Raw genomic sequence first — 13,659 nt, 5'->3', positions numbered from 1 at the left:
CTGTGGTCCTGATAGACCACTTACTGCCAGAACCAGATCTGTGGTCCTGATAGACCACTTACTATCAGAACCAGATCTGTGGTCCTGTTAGACCCCTTACTGTCAGAACCAGATCTGTGGTCCTGATAGACCACTCACTATCAGAACCAGATCCGTGGTCCTGTTAGACCACTTACTGTCAGATCCAGATCTGTGGTCCTGATAGACCACTAATTGCCAGAACCAGATCTGTGGTCCTGATAGACCACTTACTGTCAGAACCAGATCTGTGGTCCTTATAGACCACTTACTGCCAGAACCAGATCTGTGGTCCTGATAGACCACTTACTGTCAGAACCAGATCTGTGGTCCTGTTAGACCCCTTACTGTCAGAACCAGATCTGTGGTCCTGATAGACCACTTACTGTCAGAACCAGATCTGTGGTCCTTATAGACCACTTACTGCCAGAACCAGATCTGTGGTCCTGATAGACCACTTACTGTCAGAACCAGATCTGTGGTCCTGTTAGACCCCTTACTGTCAGAACCAGATCTGTGGTCCTGATAGACCACTCACTATCAGAACCAGATCCGTGGTCCTGATAGACCACTTACTGTCAGAACCAGATCTGTGGTCCTGATAGACCACTTACTGCCAGAACCAGATCTGTGGTCCTGATAGACCACTTACTATCAGAACCAGATCTGTGGTCCTGTTAGACCCCTTACTGTCAGAACCAGATCTGTGGTCCTGATAGACCACTCACTATCAGAACCAGATCCGTGGTCCTAATAGACCACTTACTGTCAGAACCAGATCTGTGGTCCTGATAGACCACTTACTGCCAGAACCAGATCTGTGGTCCTGATAGACCACTTACTATCAGAACCAGATCTGTGGTCCTGTTAGACCCCTTACTGTCAGAACCAGATCTGTGGTCCTGATAGACCACTCACTATCAGAACCAGATCCGTGGTCCTGTTAGACCACTTACTGTCAGAACCAGATCTGTGGTCCTGATAGACCACTTACTGCCAGAACCAGATCTGTGGTCCTGATAGACCACTTACTGTCAGAACCAGATCTGTGGTTTTGATAGACCACTTACTGTCAGAATTAGATCTGTGGTCCTGATAGACCACTTACTGCCAGAACCAGATCTGTGGTCCTGATAGACCACTTACTATCAGAACCAGATCTGTGGATCTGTCAGCTGCCTTTGACACAGTTAAAATCCTCCTCTCCACACTCACTGAGTTTGGCATCTCAGGATCTGCCCTCTGCTGGTTCATGTCCTACCTCTCAGGGAGATATTTTAAAGTATCTTGGAGGGGAGAAGTGTCCAAACCACACAGCTTATCTATAGAGGTTCCTCAAGGGTCAGTGCTCGGTCCCCTTCTCTTCTCATTATACACCACCGCAATCATCCGCTCCCATGGTTTCTCACACTATTGCTATGCTGACGACTCCCAACTCTTCCTGTTGTTCCCACCAGTTAAACAACACAGTCCCGGCTCGGATCTCATCAGCATGGATGAAAGAACGCCACCTTCAGCTTAACCTCTCTAAGACTGAGCTCCTTGTCATCCAGCCAGTCCCTCCATACAACAAAACATCAGCATCCAGCTCGAATCAACCCAACTCATGCCCACAAAGTCTGCCTGACGCTTGGGTGTCATGATTGATGACCAACTAACCTTTAAGGTTCACGTGGCCTCAGTCGCTCCGTCGTGTCGATTCGCCCTGTACAACATCAGGAAGATCAGATCCTTCCTGTCTGAGCGTGCAGCACAACTCCTGGTTCAGGCTCTCCTAATATCACGCATTGACTACTGCAACTCCTTACTGGCAGGCCTCCCTGCATGTACGTTCAAACCTCTGCAGATGATCTAGAACACGTCGGTGCTTCTGGTCTTCCATCAGCCCACAACAGCACCTGTCACCCTGCTGTTGATATCCCTCCACTGGCTCCCAGTTGCTGCCAGCATCAGATTCAAAACCCTGACACTCGCTTACAAAACAGCAACTAAACAAATAAAAAACTATTAATGTCACTTCATGAGTTTATCTGCAGCTGCTTTCAAGTTCTGGAATCAGTCATAACTTTATAAAGTCTGACTGTGATCAAATTAACACCCACTGATGACGTTTCTTAACCAATCAGCAGCCAGTAAACCGGAGAGGATCATTTAAATGAGTTGAGGTGTGTTTGGTTAGATGAGCTGTGAGCACCTCCTGCTCCGTGTTGATGACAGTGTTATATTATCAGTAGAGGGTATTGATTACAGATATGTAAATGTATTGACTGATGTGCAGGTACCACATGTTTGGAGAGGACGTCCACCGTCTCAGAGTCCTGCTGCTCCAAACGTCTCCGTCCAACTCTGAAACCACCGTTACCGTGGTGTTTCAGAAAGATGGTAACTATGGCGACAACTGGAACCATGGCCAGGTGACCCTCAACCTGACGGCCGAGACCACAGTGAGTGACATCACACAGTCCGATCTCAATAACTGACCATTGATCAGTCAGCTGATCGATAACCGATCGATCAATTTGATCTCTGCAGGTTGTGTTTGAAGCTCTGAAGAAAGGAGGGATGAGGAACGACATCGCTCTGGATGACATCACACTGACCTCTGCTCCCTGTGGCCCCGCCCCCCCGGAACCAACCAATGTACCGCCTCCGACAACCATGCCCCCTATTCCAGGTAAGACACAGGCCACACCCCCTATACCAGGTAAGACACAGGCCACACCCCCATACCAGGTAAGACACAGACCACGCCCCCTATACCAGGTAAGACACAGGCCACACCCCCATACCAGGTAAGACACAGACCACGCCCTCTATACCAGGTAAGACACAGGCCACACCCCCATACCAGGTAAGACACAGACCACGCCCCCTATACCAGGTAAGACACAGACCACGCCCTCTATACCAGGTAAGACACAGACCACGCCCCCTATACCAGGTAAGACACAGACCACGCCCTCTATACCAGGTAAGACACAGACCACGCCCCCTATACCAGGTAAGACACAGGCCACACCCCCATACCAGGTAAGACACAGACCACGCCCCCTATACCAGGTAAGACACAGGCCACACCCCCTATACCAGGTAGGGCACAGACCACGCCCTCACTCAACACACCTGTATTAATATTCAGAAGAGTCTAAATCTCAAAGCTTATCCAGAAGTCAATAAATGGACAGACAGACAGAGAGACAGGTAGACAGACAGGTAGACAGACAGAGAGACAGGTAGACAGACAGGTAGAGAGACAGGTAGACAGACAGGTAGACAGACAGACAGAGAGACAGGTAGAGAGACAGGTAGAGAGACAGGTAGACAGACAGAGAGACAGGTAGACAGACAGGTAGACAGACAGGTAGACAGACAGGTAGACAGACAGGTAGAGAGACAGGTAGAGAGACAGGTAGACAGACAGGTAGACAGACAGACAGGTAGACAGACAGATAGAGAGACAGGTAGACAGACAGATAGAGAGACAGGTAGAGAGACAGGTAGACAGACAGGTAGACAGACAGAGAGACAGGTAGACAGACAGGTAGAGAGACAGGTAGACAGACAGGTAGAGAGACAGGTAGAGAGACAGAGAGACAGGTAGACAGACAGACAGGTAGACAGACAGAGAGACAGGTAGACAGACAGGTAGACAGACAGGTAGACAGACAGGTAGAGAGACAGAGAGACAGGTAGACAGACAGACAGGTAGACAGACAGAGAGACAGGTAGACAGACAGGTAGACAGACAGGTAGACAGACAGGTAGAGAGACAGGTAGAGAGACAGATAGAGAGACAGGTAGAGAGACAGGTAGACAGACAGGTAGACAGACAGAGAGACAGGTAGACAGACAGGTAGAGAGACAGGTAGACAGACAGGTAGAGAGACAGGTAGAGAGACAGGTAGACAGACAGAGAGACAGGTAGACAGACAGACAGGTAGACAGACAGAGAGACAGGTAGACAGACAGGTAGACAGACAGGTAGAGAGACAGGTAGAGAGACAGGTAGACAGACAGAGAGACAGGTAGACAGACAGGTAGACAGACAGAGAGACAGGTAGACAGACAGGTAGAGAGACAGGTAGAGAGACAGACAGGTAGACAGACAGGTAGAGAGACAGGTAGACAGACAGGTAGACAGACAGGTAGAGAGACAGGTAGAGAGACAGACAGGTAGACAGACAGGTAGAGAGACAGGTAGACAGACAGACAGGTAGACAGACAGGTAGACAGATTGTGTGCTACTGGATACAATCTGACTCCGCCCTTTGTGATCTGATTGGTCAGCTGACTGTGGAGGACCCTTTGACCTCTGGGAGCCAAACTCTACCTTCAACTCGCCAAACTACCCACGATCCTACGGGAACGACGCTCAGTGTGAGTACAGCTGCCTGATAGTTATACCTGAGCTTCCATCTCTGCACCAAACTGAACTGAACCAATCAGATGTTTTTAGATACAATACGATACATCATGACACGTTACGATATGATGTGATACGTTACATCATGTAACGTGAGGATACCTTACATCCGTTATGACATGTCACGATACGATGTGATCTGTCTGTTTTTGAGATCCATGTTTTAAATACTGGAAACTTTTTAAGAAATGATTCCATCAGATTTCTCTTCCGTCTTTAAAAGTAAAACAATGAAATGTAAAAGTTAACCATAAACATGCTGAACACATTTCATTCTTCATAAGTATTTTATTGTTTACATGTTTGCGGTGTTCTTCTTCTTCTTCTCTGTCTTTGTTGGCACATTGTTTCGTGTCTTGGTGTGTTTACGATGTGTTGCGTTATGATACATTATGTTTTAAGTTTAAGATAAAAACTTGACTTCCTGTTTTCAAGTAAACTGCTGAGTGATGGACGAAGAAGAAGAAACATTTAACAGAAGAAGAGAGATTTAGTCTCAAAGTTCACCATCTTTAAAAGACTCGAGCAGTTTACCTGACGTTCTGAGCTCACCTGTGAGCGGTGTGATTACCCACAATCCTCTGCTCTGGCAGGTGTGTGGACTCTTCACGCTGTGCAGGGGCGGAACATCCAGCTCCACTTCCTGGACTTTGACGTTGAAGCGACGTTTGATGTCGTAGAGGTGCGGGACGGGGTGGGGCCTAACTCTACCTTACTGGGTGAGCTGGTGTTTTTACCCATAATGCTTTTCAGCTGTGTGCTGGTCAGTAGCTGCTCATCTTGCTTCAGTCACAGGTTTGAACATTTTGTTTCCAGCTCTTCTCACCGGCAAAAGTGGCCCCGCCCATGACTTGTTCTCAACAACCAATCAGATGACAGTGTGGTTCTTCACGGACAGCTCGGGTTACGGTCGAGGATTCAGAGCCAACTTCACCTCTGGGGTCAAGCTGGGGTCAACAGGTGAGCTCAGGGTCAGAGGTCAGGCCTCTGAAGCAGTCATGTGACTGTTAATCAGGCTGATTATTGATTAGTTGTTGTTATGACGGGTCATGTGATGTGTGAACAGCTCCGTGTGCAGCCGGTCAGTTCCAGTGCCAGACAGGAAGCTGTATCCATGGTAACGGTCAGTGTAACGGCGTGGTCGACTGTCCGGACGCCTCCGATGAAGCCGACTGCGGTGAGACAACGTTTCTACTTCTCTGATGAGAAACATGAGATCAATACTGATGATCGTTTCTGATTCACAGTGTTTGTGTTGTTTGTTATATGTTGTGATATGTTACCTGATGTCACATTATGTAACGATACACTGTGTGATAGAACAGAAGAGAACAGGACAGAAAACGCAGCTACATTCAAATGGAGCACAGTCCCAGCTCCTCGTCTCCATAGCGACATAAGAAACAGCGTTTGGTTGCCGTTTTTCAGCCTTTCGTCCATGATTGTTTTAAGAAATCATCATATTCACAGCAGTGAAGTTTCCCTTTAAGTTACGCTGCATTACAGCGATGGTAAAGTAGTGTCACTTTATTTGGCAGGTGTGCAGCTCTGTGTAAAGCCATATTGACCTGCTGATAACCATAGCAACAAGTAGAGACTGTCCTCATCAGAAAAACTACAGTACTGTTGACAAAAACAAGCTGTTTGTTTACATATCTAAACCCAGCAGACTGAACGGTGGAGGTATCGCTCAGAGAACATTCTGGTGAGTTTTTGTTGCTCATGACTGTAAACTGACCAGGTGTGTTCAGTGGACAGGTGTGAGACAGACTCCAGGTGTGTTCAGTGAACAGGTGTGAGACAGACTCCAGGTGTGTTCAGTGAACAGGTGTGAGACAGACTCCAGGTGTGTTCAGTGGACAGGTGTGAGACAGACTCCAGGTGTGTTCAGTGGACAGGTGTGAGACAGACTCCAGGTGTGTTCAGTGGACAGGTGTGAGACAGACTCCAGGTGTGTTCAGTGGACAGGTGTGAGACAGACTCCAGGTGTGTTCAGTGGACAGGTGTGAGACAGACTCCAGGTGTGTTCAGTGAACAGGTGTGAGACACAGACCACAGGTGTGCACACAGAGACTACAACATGTTCTCAGAAAGGAGTAATGATTCATACTGTGTGTGTGTGTGTTTCAGTTGTGTTGCAGGTGAACGGTTCAAGACGTCTCCAGTTTCAGCTCGTCTCCTCTCCGCTCACTGTCTGTTACGACACCTGGAACCCTCACCTGTCTGTCTTCACCTGTCAGTACCTGGGATACAGGTAACTCACCCGTCAGTACCTGAGTTAAAGGTAACTCACCCGTCAGTACCTGGGTTAAAGGTAACTCACCCGTCAGTACCTGCCTTAAAGGTAACTCACCCGTCAGTACCTGGTTAAAGGTAACTCACCCGTCAGTACCTGCCTTAAAGGTAACTCACCCGTCAGTACCTGGGTTAAAGGTAACTCACCCGTCAGTACCTGGGTTAAAGGTAACTCACCCGTCAGTACCTGGTTAAAGGTAACTCACCCGTCAGTACCTGCCTTAAAGGTAACTCACCCATCAGTACCTGCCTTAAAGGTAACTCACCTGTCAGTACCTGCCTTAAAGGTAACTCACCCATCAGTACCTGGGTTAAAGGTAACTCACCCGTCAGTACCTGCCTTAAAGGTAACTCACCCGTCAGTACCTGGTTAAAGGTAACTCACCCGTCAGTACCTGCCTTAAAGGTAACTCACCCGTCAGTACCTGGTTAAAGGTAACTCACCCGTCAGTACCTGCCTTAAAGGTAACTCACCCGTCAGTACCTGGGTTAAAGGTAACTCACCCGTCAGTACCTGGGTTAAAGGTAACTCACCCGTCAGTACCTGCCTTAAAGGTAACTCACCCGTCAGTACCTGGTTAAAGGTAACTCACCCATCAGTACCTGCCTTAAAGGTAACTCACCTGTCAGTACCTGCCTTAAAGGTAACTCACCCATCAGTACCTGGGTTAAAGGTAACTCACCCGTCAGTACCTGCCTTAAAGGTAACTCACCCGTCAGTACCTGGGTTAAAGGTAACTCACCCGTCAGTACCTGCCTTAAAGGTAACTCACCCGTCAGTACCTGCCTTAAAGGTAACTCACCCGTCAGTACCTGGGTTAAAGGTAACTCACCCGTCAGTACCTGCCTTAAAGGTAACTCACCCGTCAGTACCTGGGTTAAAGGTAACTCACCCGTCAGTACCTGCCTTAAAGGTAACTCACCCGTCAGTACCTGGGTTACAGGTAACTCACCCATCAGTACCTGGGTTAAAGGTAACTCACCCGTCAGTACCTGCCTTAAAGGTAACTCACCCGTCAGTACCTGCCGTAAAGGTAACTCACCCGTCAGTACCTGGTTAAAGGTAACTCACCCGTCAGTACCTGCCTTAAAGGTAACTCACCCGTCAGTACCTGGGTTAAAGGTAACTCACCCGTCAGTACCTGCCTTAAAGGTAACTCACCCGTCAGTACCTGGGTTAAAGGTAACTCACCCGTCAGTACCTGGGTTAAAGGTAACTCACCCGTCAGTACCTGGGTTAAAGGTAACTCACCCGTCAGTACCTGGTTAAAGGTAACTCACCCGTCAGTACCTGCCTTAAAGGTAACTCACCCATCAGTACCTGCCTTAAAGGTAACTCACCTGTCAGTACCTGCCTTAAAGGTAACTCACCCATCAGTACCTGGGTTAAAGGTAACTCACCCGTCAGTACCTGCCTTAAAGGTAACTCACCCGTCAGTACCTGGTTAAAGGTAACTCACCCGTCAGTACCTGCCTTAAAGGTAACTCACCCGTCAGTACCTGGTTAAAGGTAACTCACCCGTCAGTACCTGCCTTAAAGGTAACTCACCCGTCAGTACCTGGGTTAAAGGTAACTCACCCGTCAGTACCTAGGTTAAAGGTAACTCACCCGTCAGTACCTGGGTTAAAAGTAACTCACCCGTCAGTACCTGGTTAAAGGTAACTCACCCGTCAGTACCTGCCTTAAAGGTAACTCACCCATCAGTACCTGCCTTAAAGGTAACTCACCTGTCAGTACCTGCCTTAAAGGTAACTCACCCATCAGTACCTGGGTTAAAGGTAACTCACCCGTCAGTACCTGCCTTAAAGGTAACTCACCCGTCAGTACCTGGGTTAAAGGTAACTCACCCGTCAGTACCTGCCTTAAAGGTAACTCACCCGTCAGTACCTGCCTTAAAGGTAACTCACCCGTCAGTACCTGGGTTAAAGGTAACTCACCCGTCAGTACCTGCCTTAAAGGTAACTCACCCGTCAGTACCTGGGTTAAAGGTAACTCACCCGTCAGTACCTGCCTTAAAGGTAACTCACCCGTCAGTACCTGGGTTACAGGTAACTCACCCATCAGTACCTGGGTTAAAGGTAACTCACCCGTCAGTACCTGCCTTAAAGGTAACTCACCCGTCAGTACCTGCCGTAAAGGTAACTCACCCGTCAGTACCTGGTTAAAGGTAACTCACCCGTCAGTACCTGGGTTACAGGTAACTCACCCGTCAGTACCTGGTTAAAGGTAACTCATCCATCAGTACCTGGTTAAAGGTAACTCACCTGTCTGTCTCTCTGCAGGTCGGGGGAGGCCATGTTGCTGCCAGTTCAGCCTCATGATTCACCGTTTACAACTTTCAAAGTAAACGATAACGGGACCCTGGAGATGAACATCAGGTACAAACAACAATTAGAAAAATGTCACAGTATATTTTTATTTTATTTTTCAATTTTCAGAGGAAAAATGTGAAGTAAATAAATGTTTTTTTTTACAGTGAAACCTGCAGCAGTGAGCAAGTGATCTCTCTCAGCTGTGACAACCAACGTGAGTTACACTTTAAAACAAGTTACGCTGTTAAACACAGACTGTTAAAACAACACACATCTGTACAGAGTCATAGTGTGTATTTTCATGTATGTTGAGATATTCCCGACTGTGTTTGAGTAAACAGTGTTTCGGACTGACCGGGCCTCTGACTTTCAGCTTGTGGAGTTCGTCGGATCATTAATGACACGAGGGAGACAGACCAATCATTAAAGGGGAAAGGTGAGAAAATGAAACCTGATCCTGATGTTGGTCTCAGTCCGACTGTAGTTTGACTTGTTTTGTTACCTGTCAGGTGTGGTCAGAGTGGTGGGCGGGGTGAACGCGGTGAAGGGGGCGTGGCCCTGGATGGTGTCTCTGAAGTGGAGGGGGCGTCATGTGTGCGGAGCCTCCTTAATTGGCACTGATTGGCTGCTGACCGCTGCACATTGCGTCTACGGGTGAGTGACTCCATCAGTGACAACGCAAATCATTTATAAACACAAACCGTTTCATCCTGAAACCATTAATATAAACTGGTTTCCAGTATGTAAACAACACCTAACATACACAATAAAAAACTACACACAATCTATAAACAGCATGTATGATGTCTGTATGATGTCTATATGATACATGTATGATGTCTGTATGATACATGTATGATGCATGTATGATGTCTGTATGATACATGTATGATACATGTATGATACATGTATGATGCATGTATGATGCATGTATGATGTCTGTATGATACATGTATGATGCATGTATGATGTCTGTATGATACATGTATGATACATGTATGATACATGTATGATACATGTATGATGCATGTATGATGCATGACGTATTTGTGCTCTGCAGGAAGAACATCCACCTGCAGTCGTGGTCGGCGGTGTTCGGGCTTCACTCCCAGAGTGACTTGCACTCGTCACATGTTCAGACCCGACAAGTCGATCGCATCGTCATCAACAGAGAATACAACAGAGAAACCAAACAGGCCGACATCGCCATGATGCATCTGCAGCAGCCAATCAACTTCACCGGTCAGTGACATCACTGAACGGACACATCTCACCTGTCAGCTACACACCTGTCACCTACACAAAACTCAAGTGTGTGTGTGTGTGTGTGTGTGTGTGTGTGTGTGTGTGTATGTGTGTATGTGTGTGTATGTGTGTGTGTGTGTGTGTGTGTGTGTGTGTGTGTGTGTGTATGTGTGTGTGTGTGTGTGTGTGTGTGTGTGTGTATGTGTGTGTGTGTGTGTGTGTGTGTGTGTGTGTGTGTGTGTGTATGTGTGTATGTGTGTGTATGTGTGTGTGTATGTGTGTGTGTGTGTGTGTGTGTGTATGTGTGTGTGTGTGTGTGTGTGTGTGTGTGTGTGTGTGTGTATGTGTGTGTATGTGTGTGTGTGTGTGTGTGTGTGTGTGTGTGTGCAGAGTGGGTCCAGCCGGTGTGTTTACCTGCCGACGGTCAGAAGTTCACAGCAGGAAGGAAATGTTTCATTGCAGGATGGGGACGAGACGCCGAGCAGGGTGAGACACATGAAGAGACTCACCTGTCTGTCTCTCACCTGTCTGTCTCACCTGTCTGTCTCACTTGTCTATCTCACCTGTCTGTCTCACCTGTATGTCTCTCACCTGTCTGTCTCACCTGTCTATCTCACCTGTCTGTCTCTCACCTGTCTGTCTCACCTGTCTATCTCACCTGTCTGTCTCTCACCTGTCTGTCTCACCTGTCTGTCTCACCTGTCTATCTCACCTGTCTGTCTCTCACCTGTCTGTCTCACCTGTCTATCTCACCTGTCTGTCTCTCACCTGTCTGTCTCACCTGTCTGTCTCACCTGTTTCTCTCACCTGTCTGTCTCACCTGTCTGTCTCACCTGTATGTCTCTCACCTGTCTGTCTCTCACCTGTCTGTCTCACCTGTCTCTCTCACCTGTCTGTCTCACCTGTATGTCTCTCACCTGTCTGTCTCACCTGTCTGTCTCACCTGTCTCTCTCACCTGTCTGTCTCACCTGTCTCTCTCACCTGTCTCTCTCACCTGTCTGTCTCACCTGTCTGTCTCTCACCTGTCTGTCTCACCTGTCTATCTCACCTGTCTGTCTCTCACCTGTCTGTCTCACCTGTCTGTCTGACCTGTCTATCTCACCTGTCTGTCTCACCTGTCTCTCTCACCTGTCTGTCTCACCTGTCTGTCTCTCACCTGTCTGTCTCACCTGTCTGTCTCTCACCTGTCTGTCTCACCTGTCTATCTCACCTGTCTGTCTCTCACCTGTCTGTCTCACCTGTTTCTCTCACCTGTCTGTCTCACCTGTCTGTCTCACTTGTCTATCTCACCTGTCCGTCACTCACCTGTCTGTCTCACCTGTCTGTCTCACCTGTATGTCTCTCACCTGTCTGTCTCACCTGTCTATCTCACCTGTCTGTCTCTCACCTGTCTGTCTCACCTGTTTCTCTCACCTGTCTGTCTCACCTGTCTGTCTCACCTGTCTATCTCACCTGTCTGTCTCACCTGTCTGTCTCACCTGTCTGTCTGACCTGTCTGTCTCGCACCTGTCTATCTCACCTGTCTGTCTCACCTGTCTGTCTGACCTGTCTGTCTCTCACCTGTCTGTCTCACCTGTCTGTCTCACCTGTCTGTCTCTCAGGTTCCCTCCCTAACGTTCTGCAGGAGGCGCAGGTTCCTCTGGTGTCTCAGGATCAGTGTCAGCAGCAGTTACCTGAGTCCAGCATCACCTCCAGCATGCTGTGTGCCGGCTTCCCGGAGGGCGGAGTCGACTCCTGTGAGGTAACGGCTCACCTGGACTCATCCTGACGGTTACAAACATGTCATCGCTAGGCAACCACTGACATCGCTGTATAAATCAAGGACTCAGTTAAACTGCCTGAACGAGCGCACAGAAGAAAAAAAACACGAGGCAAAGGCAGTAAAACTAACCAATAGGAGCACAGATACGTTTGATTGGCAGCAGACTCAACCAATGGAAGGCTGTAAACTGCTTCTACGGTTCAGTATACAGGTGTGACTGAGCTGCGTGGTGATTGGTCGAACACATGTTAATAAAGGTTGTGTTGCTGTTTCCAGGGCGACTCTGGAGGTCCGCTGATGTGTCTGGACGACGGACACTGGACTCTGATTGGTCAGTCTCTCTCATACATACACATACAGTATATTATTGTAGCTGAGATGTGATGAAATGCTACGTTCTGATTGGTTCCTGACAGGTGTGACCTCGTTTGGGATTGGCTGTGGGCGACCTGAGAGACCAGGGGTCTACGCCCGAGTGTCCTCCTTCACCTCCTGGATCGCCCAGACCAGACGCTCTTCCTCCTCCTCTTCCTCATACTTTAAACAATAAACAGGTCCAGCATCCAGACCCAGACCAGACCTCCTCACTGTAGGGGTCTAGCATCCAGACCCAGACCAGACCCCCTCACTGTAGGGGTCCAGCATCCAGACCCAGACCAGACCCCCTCACTGTAGGGGTCCAGCATCCAGACCCAGACCAGACCCCCTCACTGTAGGGGTCCAGCATCCAGACCCGGACTAGACCCCCTCACTGTAGGGGTCCAGTATCCAGACCCGGACCAGACCCCCTCACTGTAGGGGTCCAGCATCCAGACCCGGACCAGGTTTTCCTTTAATATGTCACCTGTCTGTATATATAATTATACATTTAAAATCATTCAGCAACATGTGAAACATTATTTGTGAGCCGGTTGGTGATTTGCTGTTTTATATCTAATAAACATAATAAACAGCCTTTTGTCTGATCTTTAAGGTGGATTTTTACTGTTTATTCTTGAATTATCAGCTGTAACCAACAATCTGAAATAAAACCTTCTGTGACTGGAAGGTAAACAGCGTCTGTGTGACAGTTCAGTGTTTCCAGAGAGAACGTGAGTTGGAGTATTTTGGTTTTTTATGGACTGTTCTTCAGATACTGTGGGATTGTAAAAACATTGTGCTCAAATATGTGAATATTCTTGCCTTAAGATTTTGTGTCTGTTTTTTTATGAAAGGTTATTATTTACACAGTTAGTGTTCAGTGATTGTGCAGGGAGTATGTTATGTCTTGTTGCTTCAGTCTGCATCCTGGCTGGCACCCAGAAAACACAAAAAGTCAAAAGCAGTAATGATCTGATGGTGCAGTAAACACTCTCAGTGTCACCAGAACAGTGTGAAGTCACACTTTCCTTTTTGGTTTTTGGGAAATTTGCCAAATCTAAAATAGATCAACCAGACAAACATTGTTCTACAAGCTTCTTTAAGTGTATTTTTGAACACTGGAAGCATTTATCAGATCTAACGAAACTCCACCCTCACCTGACTCACCTGAGACGAAGCAGGAAACACACAAACTACAAACAAACAAAAAAGCAGAGACACACAGACTGAAAAAACAGACGA

At 47.8% G+C, this 13,659-nt stretch overlaps 1 protein-coding gene across 1 annotated transcript in view; it reads left to right on the top strand.

The window, feature by feature from the left end:
- The window catches only part of tmprss15 (transmembrane serine protease 15), an 18,434-nt gene extending 5,310 nt beyond the window's left edge, over positions 1–13,124 (top strand). The window contains exons 12-27 of the mRNA XM_067607164.1: positions 2,297–2,462; positions 2,551–2,692; positions 4,306–4,395; positions 5,035–5,160; positions 5,258–5,401; positions 5,508–5,618; positions 6,572–6,695; positions 9,020–9,115; positions 9,214–9,263; positions 9,423–9,485; positions 9,559–9,703; positions 10,110–10,291; positions 10,685–10,780; positions 11,897–12,036; positions 12,334–12,388; positions 12,474–13,124. Coding sequence (XP_067463265.1) covers positions 2,297–2,462; positions 2,551–2,692; positions 4,306–4,395; positions 5,035–5,160; positions 5,258–5,401; positions 5,508–5,618; positions 6,572–6,695; positions 9,020–9,115; positions 9,214–9,263; positions 9,423–9,485; positions 9,559–9,703; positions 10,110–10,291; positions 10,685–10,780; positions 11,897–12,036; positions 12,334–12,388; positions 12,474–12,607 — 1,864 coding nt within the window. The 3' untranslated portion in view covers positions 12,608–13,124. The remainder of the gene's footprint in view (positions 1–2,296; positions 2,463–2,550; positions 2,693–4,305; positions 4,396–5,034; positions 5,161–5,257; positions 5,402–5,507; positions 5,619–6,571; positions 6,696–9,019; positions 9,116–9,213; positions 9,264–9,422; positions 9,486–9,558; positions 9,704–10,109; positions 10,292–10,684; positions 10,781–11,896; positions 12,037–12,333; positions 12,389–12,473) is intronic.
- The last annotated feature ends 535 nt before the right edge of the window (positions 13,125–13,659 follow it).

This window comes from Thunnus thynnus, chromosome 13 (genome assembly GCF_963924715.1).
Source record: "Thunnus thynnus chromosome 13, fThuThy2.1, whole genome shotgun sequence".
Lineage (NCBI taxonomy): Eukaryota > Metazoa > Chordata > Actinopteri > Scombriformes > Scombridae > Thunnus > Thunnus thynnus.
Note: the sequence above shows the minus strand (reverse complement) of the source record. Positions and strands in the feature narration are given on the sequence as shown.